The 23,117-nt window shown below is 45.9% G+C and overlaps 5 protein-coding genes across 11 annotated transcripts; 3 read left to right on the forward strand and 2 right to left on the reverse strand.

Annotated features, from left to right (window-relative positions):
- The first annotated feature begins 19 nt into the window (after positions 1 to 19).
- zbtb26 (zinc finger and BTB domain containing 26) lies at positions 20 to 2,958 on the forward strand. Of its 3 annotated transcripts, none has more exons than XM_040194939.2 (2): positions 20 to 161; positions 935 to 2,958. In XM_040194939.2, the coding sequence occupies exon 2, from the start codon at positions 960 to 962 to the stop codon at positions 2,271 to 2,273; it is 1,314 nt and encodes a 437-aa protein (XP_040050873.1). In that variant the 5' UTR covers positions 20 to 161; positions 935 to 959; the 3' UTR covers positions 2,274 to 2,958. The 3 variants fall into 3 exon arrangements, with proteins under 3 accessions (XP_040050873.1, XP_040050874.1, XP_040050872.1); XM_040194940.2 differs by having other exon boundaries at positions 37 to 217; XM_040194938.2 differs by having other exon boundaries at positions 95 to 837.
- A 539-nt stretch (positions 2,959 to 3,497) lies between these two features.
- LOC120830358 (P2X purinoceptor 4a) lies at positions 3,498 to 6,512 on the forward strand. Of its 2 annotated transcripts, none has more exons than XM_078087266.1 (12): positions 3,498 to 3,686; positions 3,799 to 3,946; positions 4,055 to 4,126; positions 4,772 to 4,844; positions 4,948 to 5,044; positions 5,140 to 5,220; positions 5,311 to 5,452; positions 5,533 to 5,669; positions 5,735 to 5,828; positions 5,935 to 6,000; positions 6,162 to 6,219; positions 6,309 to 6,512. In XM_078087266.1, exons 1-12 carry the CDS (start codon positions 3,544 to 3,546, stop codon positions 6,392 to 6,394), a joined length of 1,197 nt encoding a protein of 398 aa, XP_077943392.1. In that variant the 5' UTR covers positions 3,498 to 3,543; the 3' UTR covers positions 6,395 to 6,512. The 2 variants fall into 2 exon arrangements, with proteins under 2 accessions (XP_077943392.1, XP_040050877.2); XM_040194943.2 differs by having other exon boundaries at positions 3,500 to 3,686; positions 6,115 to 6,219.
- gucd1 (guanylyl cyclase domain containing 1) lies at positions 6,400 to 9,524 on the forward strand. 2 transcript variants are annotated; one of them, XM_040194944.2, is made up of 6 exons: positions 6,400 to 6,992; positions 7,129 to 7,213; positions 7,294 to 7,459; positions 7,546 to 7,637; positions 7,731 to 7,972; positions 8,387 to 9,524. In XM_040194944.2, exons 1-6 carry the CDS (start codon positions 6,986 to 6,988, stop codon positions 8,476 to 8,478), a joined length of 684 nt encoding a protein of 227 aa, XP_040050878.1. In that variant the 5' UTR covers positions 6,400 to 6,985; the 3' UTR covers positions 8,479 to 9,524. The 2 variants fall into 2 exon arrangements, with proteins under 2 accessions (XP_040050878.1, XP_077943394.1); XM_078087268.1 differs by having other exon boundaries at positions 6,548 to 6,992; positions 7,546 to 7,972.
- On the reverse strand, positions 9,293 to 12,546 carry upb1 (ureidopropionase, beta). Of its 3 annotated transcripts, XM_040194942.2 has the most exons (10): positions 12,305 to 12,546; positions 11,685 to 11,856; positions 11,501 to 11,588; positions 11,322 to 11,416; positions 11,093 to 11,251; positions 10,836 to 11,005; positions 10,558 to 10,639; positions 10,265 to 10,307; positions 10,037 to 10,191; positions 9,293 to 9,861 (listed from the first exon to the last, which is right to left on the reverse strand). In XM_040194942.2, the coding sequence occupies exons 1-10, from the start codon at positions 12,406 to 12,408 to the stop codon at positions 9,778 to 9,780; spliced, it is 1,152 nt and encodes a 383-aa protein (XP_040050876.2). In that variant the 5' UTR covers positions 12,409 to 12,546; the 3' UTR covers positions 9,293 to 9,777. The 3 variants fall into 3 exon arrangements, with proteins under 3 accessions (XP_040050876.2, XP_077943391.1, XP_077943390.1); XM_078087265.1 differs by having other exon boundaries at positions 11,501 to 11,856; XM_078087264.1 differs by having other exon boundaries at positions 11,322 to 11,856; positions 12,305 to 12,484.
- A 3,165-nt stretch (positions 12,547 to 15,711) lies between these two features.
- adora2aa (adenosine A2a receptor a) lies at positions 15,712 to 22,585 on the reverse strand. The gene is made up of 3 exons (XM_040194945.2): positions 22,312 to 22,585; positions 18,388 to 18,917; positions 15,712 to 17,553 (listed from the first exon to the last, which is right to left on the reverse strand). Exons 2-3 carry the CDS (start codon positions 18,720 to 18,722, stop codon positions 16,563 to 16,565), a joined length of 1,326 nt encoding a protein of 441 aa, XP_040050879.2. The 5' UTR covers positions 18,723 to 18,917; positions 22,312 to 22,585; the 3' UTR covers positions 15,712 to 16,562.
- Between the last annotated feature and the right edge of the window lie 532 nt (positions 22,586 to 23,117).

Here is a 23,117-nt window from a genome sequence, read left to right on the forward strand (position 1 = left end):
CGTGGCCTTTAGGGGGAGAATTTGGGATAAGGCCAAAATGTGTACTGTCCCTTTAAATGGGCTTCTGCATCCGGGTCATCTCTGTCATTTCCTCTGACAGTCCGACAGGCTGCTGCCGATGACAACACCCCCCGACGGGCTTGTTCACGAAGGGTTAACGGGTACCAAACACGATTTTCCGTCTCTGTTAAAGTAAAACGCCGTTGTTACAGAGCAGGTTAGTTAGCGGTGTTGCACGTTAACACGCGGAATGAGGTGTCAGCATAAGTGTGGGCCAGCAGGCCAAAGAGAAACATGGAGGGCGGTTTGTGATTGATTGTTTACATACAAGCGCTAGTTGGCTATTAGCTAACGTTAATGTCACTTGACACAAGACACAAGCCCGATTATGTTTTAGTCTATGTGTGTCGTAGAGTATCGTTGAAACCAAGGCTGTTGTCACTTATGGTCCATAAGGCATCATCTAACGGTTAGCTACTTCATCGTTGGCGCCTTCGTTCACACACTTACGTCTTGGGTACAAAACGAAAACGTTAGCAACCCAAAAAACTGATGTTAGAGCACTTTAAACGTTTTTCGTTTTTACGTTACTAACGTTAGGTGACGTCAATGTACTTCAACCCTTTTTGCACTATTCAACACTTTCGTGTTTTCGTTCTCGGACTCGTCGCCAACGATGCTAGCAGGAAACCTAACGTTAGCTAACGTTAAACAGGTTAGCTTAGCTTACCGATGTGCTAAGGGTCCTTTCTGAGAGGACGAACTGCCCGGCGAGCCACACCGAGTATACTGAAACCCGATGGTGTCCCTAACGTCAGCTAGCTTACGAAACGAAATGTATGCACCTGTTAATAATGATATGTACAGATAAGACTGTCTGCCATCTGAATAGACTGAATATAAAACTTGTATGCTGTGTATTTGTCCTTAACAGGTGTGCTGCTGCTGGCCCTCGGTTCATGATGGCCCAGAATCAAGTGATCCTGCAGTTCCACTTCCCCACTTTTGGGGACTCCATGCTGCAGAAGATGAACCTCTTGCGACACCAGAAACGCTTCTGTGATGTCAACGTGCGCGTCAACCAGCTGGAGGTCTCTGGTCACAAGGTAGTGTTTGCGGCCGGCTCCTCTTTCTTGAGGGACCAGTTCATCCTCCAGCAGGACTCCAGGGAGGTCCAGATCTCCATGATCCAGGAGGCGGAGGTCGGCCGGCAGCTGCTGCTCTCCTGCTACACGGGTCAGCTGGAGTTTCCCGAGCTGGAGCTTGTGAATTACCTGACGGTGGCCAGCTTCCTCCAAATGGGCCACATTGTGGAGCAGTGCACTCAAGCTCTCAACAAGTTCATCAAGCCTCTGTCTACGCGCCAGCTGGACGTGGACGTGGGTATGAAAGAGGAGGGTTCAACCTCCCAGGTTCAGAGAGAGAAAGAGCGCTCCGAGGTTCGGACTGCTCCTCGGGATGAGGAGGAGGTGATGCAGAATGGGAACGACGACAATAACGACGACCACGGCAGCAGCGATGTGGACGACGGCAGCGAAGACGACGACGGTGACGACGACGTGATCATACAGCCTACGTCCCCCATCCAGACCGCAGGCAAACGCAGGAAGCAGGGTGTGGTGGAGAGCGACATCACCATAGTAAAAGTGGAGTCTGTGTCCGACGTTGCCGAAAACTCCATCACCGGTAGCCTGCTGACCAGTCCCGCTGTCCCCCCTGCTCTCCACTCTCCCGCGCCCCAGCACTCTCTCATTAACTCCACCGTGGACAGTCGCGGCAGTGAGATGGCGGTTCCGCCCGGCGCGGCCGGATACCCGCTCAGCCCCCTTCCTGCTGAGAAACACGGCGTGCACCAGAGGAACTACGACAAACCGCTGCAGTGGTACCACCAGTGCCCCAAGTGCGCCCGGGTCTTCCGCCAGCTGGAAAACTACGCCAACCACCTCAAGATGCACAAGCTGTTCATGTGCCTGCTGTGCGGCAAGACGTTCACGCAGAAGGGCAACCTGCACCGGCACATGCGCGTCCACGCCGGCATTAAGCCCTTCCAGTGTAAAATCTGTGGCAAGACCTTCACCCAAAAGTGTTCTCTGCTGGATCACCTGAACCTGCACAGCGGGGACAAGCCGCACCGCTGCAACTACTGCGACATGGTTTTCGCTCACAAGCCGGTTCTCCGCAAGCACCTCAAACAGATCCACGGGAAGAACAGCTTCGACAACGCCAACGAAGGCAACCTGCACGAAGGCGGGCTCGACTTCGATTTTGGATAGATTACATCTGTGGACCTTTTTTAGCAGCCATGTTGATTGGCAATAGTCATTTGTTTGCTTTCCTTTGGGTGGAACTTTTGTTATTTTAAATCAGTTCAAGAAGGCGACGCAGTGTGTACTCTACGAGTGTCGGATGAGCCAACATGATGGCCGGTTTCCAATAATTTCAGCCTCGTCCCGATGGGTTTAACTGGAGAATGTACACATGAAGCAAGATGTTTTCCTTGTCTACATGTCACTGTTGCTTAATTTCATTTCTAGATTTTGTTCTCGTAGAGGCCTTCATATCGTACTTGAAAATTCAACACTGAAACACAAAACCTAATGACTGTATTTCATTAGTTTAATTGATGAATTAACATGTCTGTGTCCATGTTTAACACTGAAAAATATCCATATGTGTATATATACAGTCTACTGTAGCCTTTCATTCTTGCCTGTGGGAATATGACACTATGGACTTCATAACTTATTTGCTTGATGGAAGGTGGGGTTGAAAAAATATTTAATTGAAGGCGAGCTACATCCGTGATAAATGGGATGCCAAAGTATCTATAGGACCGGAAAGGGTTCTTTTATACAGACTTTATATCCACGGTACTTTTGGACCAAAGTGGCAATGTATCTTGTCATGTTTCATGGAAGCCAATGTGTATCAAGACATTAAAAAACGATTCTTAATCAATGTTGGTTTCAACCGTTCTTATTGTGACACTCTAGACCCCAATCATGCAAATGATAAAAGATCAAGGTTTGGGATTATATGTCGCCTCCAAAATGTTAAAGCTGTGTTCACGATGTGAAGAAGACCAAGCACAAATGTATCAGCTGTGTTCATGCTCGGTTTTACGAGCTGCTTATCCGTTGGTGTGAGGTGTGATTATCTTGAAGTGGAATGTAAATGTGTGATAGGTTTTAAACAAAGTTCCATTGTGTTTGAATGTGTTGCAAAATTACATTTCAATTTGACGGCAGCCTTATTACATGTTATCTACTAAAGGAATGCACAACAGTAACTCCTTTGGCTACACGCGTGTTCCTCTGTGGTATATATGTGCGCGTGTATATATTGTATATATATTTTGCAAAAATGTAGAAAATGCTTTTGTCCGGCCTTTACTGTACGTGGTTTGCTTAAACCGACTACATGTCCATTACATGTAAAACAGGCCGATGGCAAAAGATCGATTTGAATACAACCATTTGAATAAGCCGTGTCCGCTCATCGTTGTCGCCCAGTAGTCCATCAGTGGCACGCGGTGCAGCCACGATGGGCAAGAATGCAGGCTGCTTCCAGGGCTGTCTGCACTACATGTTTGATTATGAAACCTCCAAAACGCTGGTTATTCCAAATCTAGGGGTAGGATGCTTTTTCAGGTTTTCCCAGCTTCTGATAGTCCTGTACGTTGTGGGGTAAGTAACACGCGATAGGAGGGGGGGCGGGTGGAAGGGATGTTGACTAAAAGCCGATGCAGTGGTGAAATACTGTTGTTAACGAGCAGCTGGGTGTTGCTCCACGTCGCAGGTACGTGTGCATGGTGCAGAAGGCCTACCAGGAGACGGACTCGGCCATCAGCAGCGTCACCACCAAGGTCAAAGGCTTCGCCTTCACCAACACGTCTGACACGGACCCCCGGTTTTGGGATGTGGCCGATTATGTCATCCCGTCTCAGGTATTCAAGCCGACGCTTCATCTGCACTAAACTGACCTACGCAGGTGGACTGTGAGTCAAAACTGTTTATTTCCCATGTGATGTTTGTGCTTCTCTTCTGTCTCACAGGGTGATAATTCATTCTTTGTTTTAACCAATATGGTTATTACCCCCCTTCAAACTCAGTCACGCTGTCCAGAGGTGAGTCACCAACACATTATTAATGAATACGTCAAACTAATTGATTTAGCCTAATCTGCTAAATAATTGGATGGGGAAAATAAAACTATCGGCAATGGTAAAGCATTCATTATGGTATGTTATATGAAAGCCAGGAGTAATTTACATGCACTGTCGTTCTTCAAATCACATAAACCACGACCTGTCTAATAACTTCATGTTCATCTTGCCTCAAACTAGCAGGGTCCAAAAATCTATAAAAATAGATAAAAAATCTACTCCAATATGCACAATGCAATAACAAGTATATGGTGTGAAGAAATAATGCTGACTCCATTGCAAAATAGAACACAAGAGGAATAAGTTATATTAATTATTCTACATAAAAATATATAAATTGAACTTAGATACTAACGGCCAAATGAAAACAAAAATGGAAAAATAGTATTGAGCATCATTGAGAGAGAAATTGTCCATTATTTTGAAAAAACGATACCTAACATAGATTAATGAACTTAATTAAGATTAATTGCACATGATGTGGTTATTATCATTGAAAGTGTCCTCCCTGCAGGGGGGGTGGCGGGGGGGGCTATAAAAGGCTCCCTGTGGCGTTTTGTGGTGCACCATCAGCAGACAGGTTAACCGTGGTGATTACTCCTCCAGATCCCCAACCCATCCACCACTTGTGTGGATGACTGTGACTGTATCGAGGGATACAACGACCCCCGAGGCAATGGTACGCCCGTCCTCTCTGGACATCAAATTGATATCTCTGTTAATACATCAGCTATTAATAATGTGATCCCGCAAACATCTCCTGACATTGATTTTCCCCTCAGGCATACGGACAGGACTGTGTGAGAACTATTCCACCACGGCACAGACCTGTCAAGTGCACTCGTGGTGCCCTCTTGAGATAGACACGAAGCTTCCAGAGTAAGAAAACATGCAATGATGTATTTAGTAGTAGTAGTAGTATTTATAAGTCATGAGTGTAATGCAGATATGAGGTGACACGTTGTGTCCCGCAGACACGCACTGCTGGCTGCAGCGGAGAACTTCACTGTGTTGATCAAAAACACCATAACTTACCCAAAGTTCAACTTCCACCGGTCAGTGTTTCTGAGTGTGAGGCTCTCATCAGCGTAGTACATGCAAACACGCAGTCATACCAGATGTATACGTATTCCTTCCTCCCTCAGAAGAAACATACGGCCACATATTAACTCCTCATACCTGAGGGCGTGTGAATACAATCGTGCAACAGACCCCGACTGCCCCATATTCCGCCTCAAACACGTCGTTTCAGAGGCCGGAGAGGATTTTCAAGACATGGCTGTGAAGGTGAGTTCTAAAGCGGATTAAAGTTTTGCATTTGTCTACAGTTAAACTGAATGAATGAGTTTTATTTTGCGTTCATAAAGGGCGGGATCCTCGGTATCATGATTGACTGGAGCTGTGACCTGGACTGGTGGGCAGGGAAATGTTTGCCCAAGTACAGCTTCCGCAGGCTGGACAGCAAACATCCTGTTAACAATGTGGCACCTGGATACAACTTCAGGTGAAAAACGTTTTAAAACAAAAGCTCCTGGATAAATGAAATAAATAATAAAACACTGGTTTTAGGTTTGCAAAATACTACAAGAACCGAGATGGAAGGGAGACAAGAAGCTTGATCAAAGCATACGGGATCCGGTTCGACGTCATTGTCTTTGGAACTGTGAGGCCGGAATAAATCTTGTAATTTCCATGACATCATGATGTGTGTGTGTGTTCTTTTTTTCTTTAGTAACACCAGAGATGTTCTTTTATCGTTAATCTTGTAGGCAGGGAAATTTGGAATCGTACCAACCATAGTGAACATGGGTGCGGCATTGTCATTCCTCAGTTTGGTGAGTAGACACGTTTCAGTCCTGCACTTGATGTGACGCGTTACACTTATATGCACTTTTCCATTTAAAAAAAAAAGCAGCGATGCACATGATGATGTGAATGTTTTCCTGCAGCTTCCTATGGTTTCTGACTGGTTTATGTTGACATTCATGAAAAAAAGAGATCTTTACAGCAAATGGAAAGTCACATATCTAGACGAGGACGCCGTTACCGGACCTGTAAGTGACCGATACTTCATTCTGACATGTTTTATCTTTTTAGTGCCGGTTGTAATATCAAACTTTTTATTCATCTTTTTAAAACACAGGTGTCGATGGGAACGAGCTACGGAACCCAATAGCATGCTCACATTTACTTTTTATTTTGGGGGGAATTGTTCCTCTTCCAGTGTGATGGCCAGATGACAGGTGACGTCAGTGTAAAACCCTCTGCAGGCTTAATTGTAACTTGAAATTTACAGAGATTATTTCAACTCTTCAAATAAAACTGGTTAAATATCTAAATCGTAAGCGTGAGTATGTACGCGTTATGTTTTAAAGACGACTCCTCCGCACCGACAGGGGGCAGCATCACTTTAAACGATCGCTATCGAACACAAGCAGCTTCTCAGCATGTTAGCAAACAACAGACAAGTGAAGAAGAAGCGCCTTTTAGATAGCGGCACCGAACAAACAAATATATACTTTCTCTTACTTGAACTTACGTATTCGTGCGTTTAATGACTACCTGTACGCGCCGCGGTGGCGTGACGATGAGCTAGTCTCGGTGTATAGATGCAGCGGACCGGCCGCCTGACCAGTTAGGATTGTTGGCCCGACAGCTAACTGTTAGCTTGGAAGCTAACGCTACAACCCGCAGCTGGTCGCCGCTAGCTAGCTAGCATCCATGAAGAAACCCGACCCCGGATAAAATGTTGTGAACAGGACCGACCAGCCGGTCTCGGGTTAGCTAGTTGGCCGCTCGTCCTCGAGAGAACACCGCAGAATGACAGGTGAGTGACGCCGTCCTACATTTAACAACTTCACACGAACGCCCCGAGCTAGCATCACGTTGCGTTCCCTGTAGCAGCGTCAAAGTGTGCCGTTTTGTGAGTGTCGGAAGTTAATAACCACCGCGGGTTTCCTCAGAGGATGCCGTGCTGCTGGACGTGCCCGTCATTCGGCAGCTCTACCACTGGGACTGTGGGTTAGCCTGCTCCAGGATGGTCCTGAAGTAAGTTACTGGCTGTAATGTAATGTTACGGTTTTGACGACACGTGGCCTTCGCAGTCTCTCAACGGCCCGATCTTGCAGGTACCTCCATCCTGTCAGCGACGAGGAGTTCCAGAGAGCATGCTGGGAACTCAAGCTGACCGAGAGCGTGTGGACCATTGACCTGGCCTACCTCATGAGCCATCTAGGAATCAAACACTGCTTCAGCACGCAGACTCTGGGTGTCGATAAGGGCTTTAGGAATCAAGTACTTTGCTGCATCCAAGCTGTCGGTACCGTTTAAACCAGATCTGAAATTCTGTTTGTGTGACGGTGACCTTCTTGTCTTTTCAGTCCTTCTATAAGAAACACTTTGATACAGAGGAAGACCGAGTGAATGAGCTTTTCCTTAAAGCCGACAGCAACGGTGTGGTGGTAAATAAATGGTGGGTTTCTCTCTTTTTCCACAGAGTCGAGCCCCCAGCTTTTGCCTTAGACAAGGCCAACCTAACAGCCGCCATGCGTTTGTCTTCTCACAGCTCGGTGACGGTGCAGGAAATCCATTCCCATCTGGAGCAGGGCCACGTTGCCATAGTGCTGGTTAATGCTGTGGTCTTGACGTGTGAACTCTGCTCCTCGCCGGTCAAATACTGCTGCTTCTTGCCTGTGGGCCAGAAGTGTTTCTGCAGGAAGCCGGAGTACCAGGGTCACTTTGTCGTAGTGTGCGGCTTCAACAGGACCACCGGCTGCGTTTTCTACAACAACCCGGCTTATTCTGACCGTGAGCATTCTCAAATGTTTTCTTATTTTGATAAATGTGGTGGATTGACTATCGGGAAAAAATCAAATGGGAAAAAGTGTTTGGGCCTTTTGAGTAAGACAAAAGCTTCATGTTAATGGTTGTCCGCAATGTTAACTCAAAAGGTATCACTTAATTTCATCAATCACAAAAATCTCAAGCTTTGCGGTATTGACAACATTCATGACGATGACAATCTGATGGAGTGAAATGTGATGGAGTTGATTACAATTGAAAAAATAATGGCAATAAATAATGGTGTGACTTTCACATCATTTCCTAAAATATGACCCTTACAGATTGAATGGCACTAAGACTAAGAGGGACAATTGGCTGATTAATTACATACTAGAATCACTGCCACAAGTTTGGAACTGACGTGCGTTTGTTTTTCAGGAGTCTGCTGCACCAGCGTCGGCAACTTTGAGGAGGCTCGGCGGAGCTACGGGACAGACGAGGACATCCTTTTGATCTTTAAGGACAGTTGATGGACGTTGATGATGGGTTTGAATTTCACTCATCGTCTTAGTGACCCAAAGCTGCAGGCCCAGTCCTGAGCTAGCGGCTCCCCCTGGTGCCGCTGATCCTCTCCGGTGCTAAGAAGCCCAATTGCTCACGCCTGCTGCAGATTCACTGCTTTTATTCCCTCTTAGAAGTCACTACTGCTCCACCACTGAAGGACTAACCGTCGGGAGTTTAAAAAATATATATATCTTAGTTTCCGTTTTTTTAAATTTCTCTTTGAGATTAGCAGATAGACCAAATGGATTTTATTGAGTCTTTGTTGAATTTTAATGAGCTATTAATCTCAAACTATGAGCCCAGTGTTTCAGTGGATGAAATGGGGGGAATCATGAGAAAAAGACTTTCCTGGAAATTGTGTGCACGTTATTCAGGGCTGAAAATAACATTTGAGTGTAAACAATTAATTTGTGTTGTTCAGTGTTGACGTCCTGAAGAGGCTCATCAGCAGCCTCGCCCTCCACTTGCCTTTAAAAGAAAAGAAAACTCACCTTTTCGTCCCTTTTTTTTCTGCTGTTTCTATCAACACGGAATACAGGAAGGAGTTGTGCTTTCAGAGTCTCAGGTAATTAATGCCCTAAAGTGTGACATCATCCATAGATAGCTAGGTCACTGCAATACGCCATATTCCGTCTATGGAACTCATTCTGACGGCAGGAGAACATCAATATCCTGAAACATGTACTCGGATCCATTCATACATTTCAATGCAAACAGACCATCTTGTGTTTGGCTGTCATGGCAACATGCTGCAAAAATGTGTTGGAATTGGTTCAGGCATTTATCTCATTGTCACGTTTTATTTTTTTCATTTGGGTATTAATGTTTTTGCACTACACTTTTCAAACCAGGCATAATTGTGTTATTTAAAATAAAACATGGAATTGTTCAGTCAATTAAGTTATTTCTTCCTCGTTGTGCTTTTGGGTAAGAATAAACGCCACGTTTTAAACCTCAAACTTTAATCAGAGCTGCATTTATTATGTTGTAAATAAAGAAGGATTTGAACATGTGCTCAGTTTGTTATTAAACCTGCTGTAATTTGAGTTCAAGTAGACACAGAATTGTTCCTCAATTATAAGTTTTGTCAACATTTTGTCATGTTTGCAGTTTGACATGTCCCAGGTTGTAAAAATGAATTATGAAACTATGAACTAATTGATTTTCTTAATATATAATAACTTTATGGCAGTTCTGTTTGACACAGCCACTTCTCTTTAAAAAGGAAGGCACAACGGTTAGCTCCATTTTAAATGGAAAATCATCTACTCTTTTATAATGTTGGGTTTGAAATCATGTTGCACAGTCTTGGCGAGTTCCTTTGCGTACTCGGAATACCGCCCGGTCATCTGCAAAGAAAGGTCAAATAAACTGGATGATCTGGAGCGGCAATAGTAACCACAATGTCGCTCCCATCACTAAAAAGCATGCAAAAACGTGGGCCTCTTCAAGTACAGCCCCTCGGTCACTGCAGGAACAAGTGCACACGCATCCTTTTTAAAAGAAGATCAAAATCATGTTCACCTTAAAACTCCATTTGTCACTGATCTGTCTGTTCAGGTTGAGATCCATCTCAACAACCAGCAGCCCGTCGCGGGTCCTGGAGAGACCCGGGCTGCGACTCCCATCAGGAGCCGCCACGTAACTGGATCCATAGAAGTGTCCGAAATCATGGTGAGCTGCAGAAGTCAGAAGATGCACAAGTTGAAGAAGCTCACAAGTTTTGCAGTTCCAGGAAATAAAATCGCTCACCTTCTTTTCCGTCACCCGATGTGAATTCGCTTTTGAAATGTTCCTGTGTGAGATACAAGGAAAGTCAAACAAGCGGTCAGCAGTGACCGCTGAGGGGACGCAACCACCACTGAAGGCATCACCACCTCCTGCTTTGTAGCCTCACCACTAACATGGTTTCAGTCAGTCACTTAACAAAAATAAGCTTGCAATATATTTCCTCATCCAGATTCCATTAGAATTCTGTAGCCTTTACACCCAAACAGTGATCGTGTGCATATCTGCATCTACTGCAGGAGTAGAGACGGACTCACCGTCCCAACGCGGTTGATTGCACAAGTGAAGCAGTGGTTGGCGATCGCTGCGTTCCTGGCCTCGATGGACCACATGGGCTCACTGTAGGCAAGAAATTATTCTTAAATGGACATAAAACAATTCAATCAAATCATATTCCGTGTGGGATTTATTGTTACCGCCACATGGAGGAAATATAATTAAAGCACAATATTTATTCCATGTTGCATATTCCACTGACACACATGTTAGCAGGAGTCAAGCAGCTCATTCATACGAAGTCCACTTTGTGGGTCACCTGAGAGCTCCCACAGTCGCTGAGGGGTTGAAGATGATCTCCGCTCCATTCATACTATACATGAACCAGTTGAGAGGGTGATGGCGCCCGTAGCAGATATTCACAGCGATGTTCCCAAACTGCGTCTGGAAGACTGCGTGGCCGGTGTCGCCCTCCATATAATACGTAGACTGGCCGTGAAAAAAGAAAACACAGCCGGGCGTTTGCGGTCGTTCCTCATTCCACACCGGTGCACCCGCGGGAACTCTCCCACTGACCTCGTTAAAGTCTCCGATCCTGGGAATGTGGTTCTTCCGGCTCTTTCCCAGCACGCTTCCCGAGTTGGAGATCACCACGGCGGTGTTCCACAGAGTGCCGCGCAGCCCCTCTCGCTCCAGAATCGGAGAGACCACGACCACGTTGTACTTCTTGGCCAGCTGACGACAGGGCGACGGCGTTACTAGGCCGCGGAGGCGGAGGCGGCATCACCACATCTGGCAGTCTCACCTCTTGGCAGAAGCGCGTGGTGCCTCCTTCTTCGGCAGACTCGGCGAACTCCGTCCACGGCTCTTTCTCTCGGGTGCAGAAGGCGAAGGGCATGGCTGTGGGCAGCAAAAGACAGGTTGGTGTCCTTTGGGACTGGCTCGTGTCACAATGTGAAGTTCCTGACCACGGAGAGCGCTCACTCCAGGTCTCCTGAAAGCAGACGACGTTCACGCCGCACATGGCGGCCACCTCGACCATCTCACCCACGCGGCTGTGCATGGCGTCGATCTGTGGAGGAGACAACCAGGGAGGGTGGGGTGGGGGCGGGGGTTTAAACGTTACAGCATCCCGCGTGTCTCTCAGGTCTGTCCAAGGAGTCCTGACCTGGTCCCGGATGGGGGCGTCGGTGGGCAGGACGATGCGGTTCTGAATGAGCCCGACGCGGACCCTTCTGGGCGGCCTCAGCTGTTCCGGGGCGGCTTCGAACCTGTAACCCTTCAGCTCGAAGTCCCGCTCGGTGGCGGCGTTCACGGCACATGTCGGGAGGTCCAACTTCCTGCAGAGAGGACTTGGTGTTCACAGGTGATCTCACAGGGATTCCTTGGAGGAACTGAACAGTGTTAACCATGTTTTTTTCCCCAGGTGTTTTTCTTGGGCCCATAAAGTAGTGAAAAGTGAGCAAAAATCCACGAAGGAATGAATAAAAATCTGGCCCCCAAGTTTATTTCTGTGTGCTTTTCACCAAAATGCCATTATTTAAGTGGAAAGAATACGGATTTGATGCAGGCTACTTCTACACAGAACATACATGCTTAAAAAGGGTTCAAACAAGTTATTGTGTAATCTTGTTTTTGCACAGTTTAAAGGTCGTCTTCTGACCACTGCGACCACAGGCAAAAGGGACCAAAGTCCACCCAAAGTGAATAGAAAAAGCAGGCTAATAAGATCCAAGTTGGTGCCTGTTTAGTCTTTTTTTAGGTAAAGTCCCGTCGCGACAAACTCACTGCGTCTCTTTCCCGAACAGGATGCGCTTCACCTCCGATAGCTCGGTCTCTGGAAGGTGGGACTCCAGAGTCCTCTCCAGCGATTCAAACTCACACGCGGACATTTCTGCGGTGTCTTTGGGGTTTGCGGTGTCTCACTTGCACGAGCGCGTCCCTGCAGCGGCTATCAGCGGGGGGGGGGAGGGGGTTATTGATTAACCGCGCGCGTGTGTGTGTGTGTGTGTGTGCACACTCACGCCCATACACGCGCGCACGCCATTTCAAAATAAAACCTGTCTTCCGGTAAACGTAATTTCGTTGTCTTCATATATAAACAAAAACACATAAATAATTCATTTTACTTATGTGTCTTACTGTCCACATTACCGCTGTTTTCTCAAAATGTACCACGATTGCTTGTAATTGATTTACTTTGTACCTGGGATGGATTTCCAGGAAATACACGGTTTACCATTTGTTTTACTAGTTCCAGTTTAGTAAAAAACAACAACTGTCCTCTAGTGGCTGGAGTCAGGATCCCATATTCTAACACATGTTCAATCCCACTTAGTTGATACATGTGGTATTATCAGTATACACTTACTTGCATTCATATTAAGAATGTACAATTTAACAGTTATCTTCAAACCATAAAAGAATGAAAGAGTTAAAACAGTCTAAATTACCTAATAAGTAATTTATAATTTCCACTGAACTACATTGCACATCCCATAATTAACTAATCAGTGCCTCCTAGTGGAGAATCAGAAAGAAAGAAGGGGTTGGTCCTTTCAGGTCCTTTCAGGTCCTTTCAGGTCCTTCCCTGTTTGTTGATGCCAGTCGTACTTTGACAGGACATCACTTGGAGGCCGTGCATTGTGAACGTGTGGTGTGGTGGTGAGTGCAGGAGCTTCTCCTCCTCACTGCATCCATTCCTAATTGTTCCTGGCGAGGAGAACACAAACACATGATGCCTTCTTACGGAACTACAGGTGCACAAAGCTTACGAGCACACACTCACACACACGCAGCCCAACACACAAAGATAACAATACATCTAATGATTGAATGCCGTTTTTCTTATGAGGACTTTTACTTTGTTTTGAATTACTTTTTTTCATCTGCACCATAAAGTTCAAAAAAATAATTTTAATTATTTTACTGCCAGTTTTTTTTTGACTGTCAGAACACAACACACTGCAATTTTCATACCATCGTATATTTTGTCCGCAGCTGGATACAAATGTTTCGAAGTAACTACAAAATGTTTTTTCCCAGGAAATTCCCAGATTTCGCAAACGTTTAAGTGGCTGTTTCAAAACCTTTGTGGTTGAAACTGTTTGTAAACTATGTCCTTTGTGCAACATTGAAGCTATCAATAGAATACACTAAATGAGTTATGACATCCTCCATATCCTCATAAACAACATGTAACATACTAATGCATTGTAAATATGGATGTATCTATATAGTGAAAATAATGTGACACTTTAACTTCTCAGACATGAGAACGATTGTGCTTTCATCCGGAAAACATGTGCCACCATTGAAATGTTAAAAAGCACAATCATTTCTTTGTTCCGTAAATGTGTTTGACCAGTCAAACGAGGTGCACTCACGGGACACCCGCAGCAGGACGTAGCGTTGCCTCTCGACCAGCACGCTGCTACCCCTTAATGGAGGATTTTAAAAATGATAAAAGGATGATACCCAAGTCCAACCCACTAATGTTGTGGGAATCTGTTCAGTGCCTTTGAAGTCCAGACCGCATCTCTCCTTTAGATGATGGATAAAGTTTATCAATTTGCAGTTGAGATTGAAGATTTCCATCCTGCTGTCGGTCAAGAAAAACACATTAAGCTTTGATTATTTGATAGTAAGAACAACAATTATACTCAACATCAACAGTGTTAACGGTTACATTTTACATTACAACAATAAAAGCAACAAGAACATAATCCAGAAACTCTACTAACCACCGAGCAGCACCGTGACAAACATGTTCTGCTCCTGACTCCACCGGTCCTGCAACTACCAGAACACGTCCCGTCCCAGTAACTGTGACCTTCACTTTGTGACAGAGACTGGCGCAGTATGGACATAACGTAGAGATCATAAACACACGTACACACAAACCTCTTCAGCCTCCTCATCCTCCTCTTCTTCTCCTTTGAAAGCCGATGCCTCTTAAATGAGGGAGACAAGGGAGGCTGCTGCTCGTTTCCATGGAGTCAACACACAACACTTCAGATTCAACTTGTTGGACAGTGACGACAAACAGCGAGACAACAATAATCTGTAATGTCTCCTCACAAAACATGACAGGGATAAATCAACAGCTCTATTATTTTTCTTAAACAGCTATAATCAATATTTATTATGCTGTATGATATGATGATGTAATAACGTCAAATGTTGATTTTACTGATTTTACTTTTTTACCTTCTCAGCCGGCTCTCCTTTAGTCAAAGTGAGTGTTAAGAGGAGAGAGTGAACACGTTATCATGTCTGCACTTGTGATGCAGAGCTACTCAGCCTTCATGTGAGGCTTTCTAACTCCTTGTTAATGCTCCTGGGGGCCGACATTTCTTATTAATAAAACCGCCAGATCTTTCACCCGGCCTCCTGAGTCGTTGTTCAACTCAACATATTTGTTTTTCTTTCCACTCCCCTCCAGACGGAAACCACCAGCGAAGGAAGGTGTCGTACCTCGTGGATCTGCAGCTCCTCTCGGCTCGCCGCGTTGTTTGACCTTTCAGCCCACGACTTCGCTGCTGTTGTGGTTCACGCTCGCTGCTCTCGCAGTGACGCTTTTGGTTACAACTTGTTTCCAAGGGGGATAATACGTCACTGTTTTGTCTACAACTGTTAAACATCCGCCTCATTGTCTGCTAAATGCTCCGATGTTCCCCCAAAGAAGTGGGCCCGCTCCCAGTCACCTGAGCTTGAAGGGGCCTTACCCTGAAAGCTGGGAAAATAAAGAAATCTCAGACTCAGTTCAGTAGATCTCTGGATATGGAACTTGAGCCAATGTGAAGCTACTCTGACTGGGCCATTGTGTGCTGGATGCAAATAGATCACTTAAGAATCTTAATGGGGTTTATTACTGTGGTTTAACTGGTTATGAATCTCAACGTAAAACAAACGCCTCTATATGACCCTACATAAGTGAAGGAGGCCATCGGGGAGAAGATTGATTGATTCCATGTTGTTCTTCTTGATACTTTGTTGTTGGTTTCACCGGGTCAAATTTTGAGCAAAAATGAGACACGCGAGAGCTTTTCTAAAAGAACTCTGGTGCTCGTTCTCGTCCACAGGAACCAATGCAAAGTAAAGTTGCTTGTAGAACCTTGAAGTAGCTTTCAATACTTTGCCTGCTTGTGTCAACACAGAATCCTCTTAAAAGTTATTCCCAGACATTCATCAACTCACAGACGTCAACATTTATATGAATATAATTTAAACAAGTCACACCGAACAAAAGACACAAGTTTACATTTCAGCATTGCATTATCAACGTTGGGGAGGGACATCCGTCTCCGGTCAATCCGTCACTGGTGAAAGTACTTGTCTTTTTTTGTTAGATATTGTTCCTTTTATGCCATGAAGCTGGATGAAAGCGTGAGAGGAGCGAATGGGCCGAATGTGAGAACGTTCCCACTTTAAACGAATGAGAGGGAACTCCGCTGAGCGGGCTGGTGACCCAGTTTGGGCTCCTCGGGGTGGACTCGTGCAGCACTGCATGAGAAACGACCCTGTGCTCACGGTGACGGATGACGTAGGGGCGGAATACATCAGAGGGGGTTTGTTTACCCACTACACTTCACTGAAAAATAAAAAAATATACCAATAATTTATTAAATAAGTCTTTCATCTTCAGCCAAAAGGCCATTCGGACCACATATGGAGGGACGATATTTACATGGATATTATGGTGTATGACTGGAACCTGGGTTTAAAGAGATTGAGGGTAAATGGTGTCCCATCAAAAGCCAAAGCACTTTCCTAATCTTGTCTGTTGAAAGCCCTTCTGTGCCGTGCGAAAAAGTGTCACTCAGTCGACTCGTGGTCATGTGGGGTGAAACGAAGCAAAACAACGTCAGACTTTTAGTCTGCTGTGAATCAACAAGCCACTGTGATGAAATATCGGAGTTTTTTTTATTTTTTCGTGGCGAGGAGATCTCAGTCAGGCCGGTGACCCTCGCCGTCCATCAACCGTTTTCAGCGCTCCCACCTGCGTCGCGGAATCAGGAGCCCGCGCTGGCGCGTTCAATCTACGTCACAACACCTTGGCCAGCTCGCCGAAGCAGCTCGTCCTCGAGCCGAGGCTCCGTTTGTCCCCGTCCTCCGCGGCCTCCGGTCCGGCGGGGTCGGCTCGCCGCTCGGGGTCCCGCGCGTGGCGGCCCGCGGGGATCTGAGTCCGTCTGAGGGCTTGCAGGGGACAATGGCCTATTTTAGAACAGTGGGAGATGATGACTGACAGAGGGGGGCGGGATACCGCCGCCGCCGCGCTCCCTACGGGAGACGCCCCAGTCGGGCAGCGGTGGGAGCTTTCGCAGCTGCTGCCGCTGCTGCTGCCGCCGCTGTGCTCGGTCAAAAGGTCAACGCTCAAGCGGCTGGGCTTCAGTCGGATGGAGCCGCGCTTGCTGCTGCCGCCGCCGCCGCCTCCTCTCCCCATCGGCTCCCGCCTGCGCAGGACGTGTCGCCGGATGATCTTGCGGAAGGTTTGTCGGAACTCCCGTATGCGGTAGGCGTAGATGAAGGGGTTGACCACAGAGTTGGCGTGGGAGAGGATGATGGCCACGTACATGATCCAGGACGGAGCCCGCTCGCACTCGGGACAGAAGAGGGTGAAGCAGTTGATGATGTGCAGGGGCAGCCAGCAGACCGCAAACAGCCCCACGATGATGGCCAGAGACTTGGCGGCCTGGACCTCCTTCTGCAGCGTGGAGCGCGACTTCTCCCCGTGAACCGCCTTCACCTCCATCAGCTTGAGCTGGTGGCGAGCGGCCATGAAGATGCACAAGTAGATGGCCAACATCAGCAGCAGGGGGATCAGCACACAGGCAAGGAAGTTGAAGTAGACCATATACTCCATGGCCACCACCTCCTCGAACAGGCACTCCATCAGGCCGGGCAGGCAGGTGATGTTGGCGCTCCGGGGCAGCTTGTGCCAGCCCATCATGGGGGTCAGGCCGATGCCGATGGATAAAACCCAGCAGATGGCAATGATGCCTTGAGCGCGCTGACCAGTCACCAAGCCGTTGTACCTGAGGCGAGAGGGAGACGACGCAAACGTCAAGGGGCGTCTCGAAAACCGTCCGAGGGGGCCAAAAAAAACAGCGTCGTCTAAAAGCTGCAGAGGAAGTTTCCCCTTTGATTTATAATTTGATTAGCTGATTGCTACTTGGAAGCACTTCTCCTCCCCGCAAACAAAAAAGAGAGCGGGTAAACAAACAGTGCTTCATATAAAGAGTCTATTTTGGGTGAGCCTGTGTGGGAGAACAGCTGAGATATTTGTCTTGTTTCTATCACATTCTTGAGATGTTAAAGTGCAAAGGTTAAGCCCCAACCCCCCCATCATCACAGATGTAAAAAAAAAAAAACAAGACAGATAACGCTCACGGATGATTTAGCGGGAGGCAAAAGCGGACGGCTGAGCTCCGTGTGGCTCTGAGGCTCAGCGTCTTCATCGCAATGACTCGCCGTGCCACTGTGGTTGTCTGGAGACATCTCGCCCTCACATCATTTCAACGCTAAATCACAGCAGACGTCTGGTTTTACTGGGAGATCTTAAAGTAAGATTACATGGGGGTTACAGAAGGGGAGGGAGGGGGGGGTCACACGGTCTGTATAAGCAATTAAAGCACAATTCATTTGACTGCTCCGGGGAGACAAGGCCTCGTGGGAGGCACCATTTCTGGAATAAACTTATTCAGCCAAGGTTTTCGGGTTCAAATGTCACGTTTTTACTAACATCTAGAAAAACTGTTCTTCAAATGCGTCCTTTCTCTTTAGGAACATGAACATGTTTTTAACATGTTTATTCTGTATAATAGATTATAAATCAGGATAAATCGTCCTCCTCCGGAAGGGTCACTGACCTCAGCGGTATCTTGATGGCGATGTAGCGGTCGATAGCGATGGCCAGCAGGCTGAAGATGGAGCTCTGTGTGAGCACCAGCACGAAGCAGGCGATGAACAGGCAGCCATAGAAGTTGGAGCAGAAGCCGGTGCTGATGGCGATGGAGAAGGGAATGGCGAGGACGCCGACGGCGATGTCAGCCACGGCCAGCGACACCACGAAGAAGTTGGTGATGCTCTGCAGGTTGCTGTTGAGGCACACGGCCCAGCAGACCAGCACGTTGCCCAGCACGGAGAACAGGGCGATCAGCAGCTCCAGGACGATGTAGAGGGAGGTGGGAACGGAGTCGTTCATGGTGAGACGAAGGGCGAGGTCACTGATGAGGAGGGAGGACACCTCGCCGCAACGACCATAGCTGCGGCCCCGGCGGCCACCGACCTCAGCTTCCTCACCTTCCAGACGCACTCCCCCCCCCCTCACCCCGCCTGTTTCCCACAGTCCTCTCGAGGGGCCCAGATGACCGCCGGCGACGCAGCGATGGACGGGGCTCTGTGTCGCCGGGAGGGAGCAGAAGTGAAAAAGAGGAAATTGTTTTACAACACAGGAAGTGGATTTCAACAGTTAAGATTTGACAAACCCGAGGCGCTTTGTTGTTACTAAGAAAGACGTCTTTGTTTATTTTTCCTTTAAAGCAAAACAGTTAAGCAGAATTCCATCTACAGTCCACTAAACCTGCCTGAAAGAGATTTGAATCCAAACACCTTCACAGAGGCTTGAACAAGGGCAGAAGTCTGGAGGAAATACAACATTTTGAAGGTTTTGCCATGAAGGCACTTTCATTGTACACAGATCGGCCCATGTTTGCATAATACTTTTTGGGAGTATCTGGAGTTGAATCATAAACCCTTGTGAGCATCGGTCATGCCTGAGTGGGATAGATGTCAGAGGGTTTGAAGTAGGCCGGGCTCATGTTGCAGGAAGGTGATGCTGGTGATGCCTCATAGCCGAACAACCAATAACAATATTGAATCAGAATGTTCTGACAGCTGTTTGTTTCGATGGCAACGCTTGATGTCAATCTGATCGAGCCACACCATATTAAAAGGGGCTATTTCCATACTTTAGCTTTGATTCTAGCTTATTTCAGTCATTAGATACAAACGTTTAAAGATTAAACTATGTGTGAAAGTTCATCCCTGGTCATTCTCAAAACTTCTTCTCGATAAGGCTCTACTGACGCTTATGCTAATGTTGGTCTTTGAGGCATTCTTAAGTATAGTTCTTCTGAGCAATATGTCGCACACGATATACATCCCCAATTTGTGGATCACAAGATTGTCTGATATGTGTGAGCCTTTGTCCATAAAAGGCTTAACAAACAGAAACCTGCTGGGTTTTTTTGGGAACTGAATTCTCTCAGGGGAATGTTTCTTGAGGTTACGATGAGGTTTTTGGAGATTACAGCTGTGGTGGAACAAAGCGGTCTTTGCTCTTTGAGTTAGAGTTTTCCCTTTGGGTTGGATAAGATGTTTTTATCAATACCAAAGACTTTGTTATTTCAAAGATGATACTTCTCAAGAGTTTTTTTTCTGTTCACTCTATTTGACTTACAATAAAGTTTTTGTTGGTCCCTTAACTCTGAGCCCTGGGACTTCGTTTGTGTCGAGGTCACAGACGTACCATAATGTTTAATGCATTTGTCCAAAATGACAAATCCCGGAGGACCGGGGTGGAAAAATAAATTTCGGAAAGATACGGCAGTGTCTTCCATGGAGGAAATGCATAATAACAACCGGTTGATTTTTTATATTTATTGTGAAACAAGGGACAGTGAAGATTCGTTTTTAAAGATCTTTAGCACAGGATTGATTTAATTTAAAATAATATTTGCATTCAGATGGCCAAATTAATATCAAAAATGGCATTTATTTAATTTGTCCATCAGCGTCACCATGAAAGCAACAAATCCCCTCATCGCGCTGGTCCTGCCACGCAGTGGAAGCACAGGAGGAACAAACGCCAGAGCGCTCGGCCTCCCGGGGGACAAAGCGGCCGCTGACGGACACTCTGAGGGGCAACTTGGCTGCCGGCAGAGCGAGGAGGACGGCTCCCCTCTCAGAGCAGCGCTGTGCCAGACAAGCCAGACGTTATTGAGCACAAACACTGCAAATGGTTTTATCTTTTCTGACTCTTAAGAGCCGTCTCTAATGTTCCCTGCGTGCATTTTACCTCCGACGTGAGCCGCTCCGGTGGGTGTGGTTGGAACACGGTATCGGTTCCCTTTGATTTCTTTCTCTTTCACTTTCTCAGGTGCAACCATATGATGGAGGGTCATTATCTTTACAACATGTTTGCATTCACTACCATTTTATATGTGTTTTTCACTGGTGTGTGTGTGTGTGCACCGTCCCCCCCAGGGGCCACGCACCACCAGTTTGGGAACCACGACTTGAGGAACTAATTGACTTGATTTAGACCGTTTGTTCAAACTTAACCTGACTTTGCAATTGACTCAAGATTTCGATGAATATCCACTGTAGCATTAAACATGACAACAGCTGATTTTCAGACTCATCGGCCTGGCGTCTTACGTGTCAATCTATTCTTTAACAAATCAGAAATGAATGAGGAACTAACTGCAAGTGAAACATTAGTAAATCAGTCTTAATTTTAGTAGCTAATCAGGAGTTATTTAGTTAATGATTAGTTAAAAAGAAACAAGTAAAGAATGAATCAGTAAATTCTTGTTGGCACATTTCTGTCACGGAGGAGAAGGACTGCATAATAATCACGAAATACCAGAGAATAGATTGGGAGACCTTTTAATAATGACTCATTTAAGGCACTACATTCAAAAGTATTGAATCAAACACGCGACGTCACCCACCGGTTTGAATCCTTGAGGTGTTTTCCAAAGAAGAATGACACGAGGGCGTGACGCTAAGTAGACCAAATGCTAAATAAGACATGCGTAAGCAACCAAAGTGTCACAATCAACTTTGATGACTGTAAAATGCTAAAAGGGTTAAAGCTGTTAACCCTAAAATACGGAGCACACCCAGCGGCATGGCAGCAAGCTGGCAATCACACGGTAACCACGCCCGAAAGCACACACTGCTTTATCGTTTCATTTACTCTAAATAGGGCCATGAACGAACAATGTTTACTAAGCTAATCATTTAAAATGAGAAGTGTAGGGTAATTATCCTTGCATGCTTTTGTACAGTCGTACTTCTTCTTGCAACCAGAGATGCCATGCATGCTATTTATACATACATCTATTCGTTTGTGTCTAAATACAGCTTTGTTGTGCCACCTCTTGATTACACGTTTATGCTTCGGACATACTCATTTGTAAATGCATTTCATACTTTTAATTTGCTCTTTTTATACATCCCCTGAGACATTTTGCAGTGGTATTGATCCCATAATTAGTTATTTTTATTACTAGCTGATCGGTCAGCAGTGCACCCTGACCCCATGGTGCAGTAGCACCCTCGGGTCCCCCCTTAGGTAAACATGGTCGGCCCTGTTGTTTGTACCTTTAGCCGCGTTAGCGTTTAGCCCCCGGATGAGGTTATAAAGGGAGTTTTTTAGGGGCCCAACGTCATACCTGGGGCCCCACACAGCTTCATCCGCCCAGTGGAGGTCACAGGGCGAGGTCACATTGACCCCCCACTGCAATGACTTCCTGCCTGGTTTAGTTCCCACAGGTGGGGAAAACTAACACTGATTTGTCTTTAATTCAACGTGCTGCTCCTGATGCTCTGCATGCTGCCTTTATTCTTTATATATCAAGTCACGGTTAGGATCGCGTGCATAAACTCACTTCAAACCTCATTTCATGCATGATAAATGTAAACACTAAATTGTGGCGTGCGTTTGATTTTTTTGATTTTTTATGTAGAATTAAACTTTTTACTTAAAATTATGTTTTTCTTACCGTTTTTCTTGATGCTCAGGATTTCCGGCAATGACGAGAGATGATAAATAACCCACACGCGCTCGCAAAAAAGGCGTATAAATAAAAGTAAATGACTGTTTTCCTTCCCACTGAACGAGGAGTTGTGAGCGTATAAACAGGTTATCTCCGCCCGCTCAATGCAGATTGGGGCAATTTCTCTGCTCGCAATAGAACAAATAAACCTGCTTCTTCTGTGAATTTCTCCGGGCGGATGAAGTCGTTTCCTCTCTCTCTCTCTCTCTCTCTCTCTCTCTCTCTACCCCGCGCGCGCACGCACGCACGCACACACCTCCCCCGTACAACGTTTTCAGCCCGATGTGATCACGGTTTCCTCTCAGTTAAAAGACGTCGTGTGTTCAGATGAGTCCGTTGATCAGCCGCGAAAACGTCTAAATACTGTTAAATTAAGTGCACCGTTTAATACGGGACAGTTGTAAAAAGAAAAAAAAGCGTTTTCCTTGAAATACACAATTCATCTCTTGATATAAGAAACGTTTATGGGCAACAAATACATGTTTTTAGCAACTAATTATAATCTTTAAATCATTTCATGAAGTTTGTTCGCTTTATATGAACCCATTTTACCTCAAAAAAAAGCAAATTCATTGTTTTAAAGTACTCACAATATTTACATTTTTAACTAACTATTTTATACTAAACGTATCAATGTAAATGTAATGCTACATTTTAAATTAAGGCAACTGTGTCAAGAGACAAACAAGTCCATTTGTAAACAATAACCTAGAGATTAAATTAAAAATAATCCAAATTTAAAACTTCCGCTG

The sequence above is a fragment of the Gasterosteus aculeatus genome, chromosome 13 (assembly GCF_964276395.1).
Source record: "Gasterosteus aculeatus chromosome 13, fGasAcu3.hap1.1, whole genome shotgun sequence".
Lineage (NCBI taxonomy): Eukaryota > Metazoa > Chordata > Actinopteri > Perciformes > Gasterosteidae > Gasterosteus > Gasterosteus aculeatus.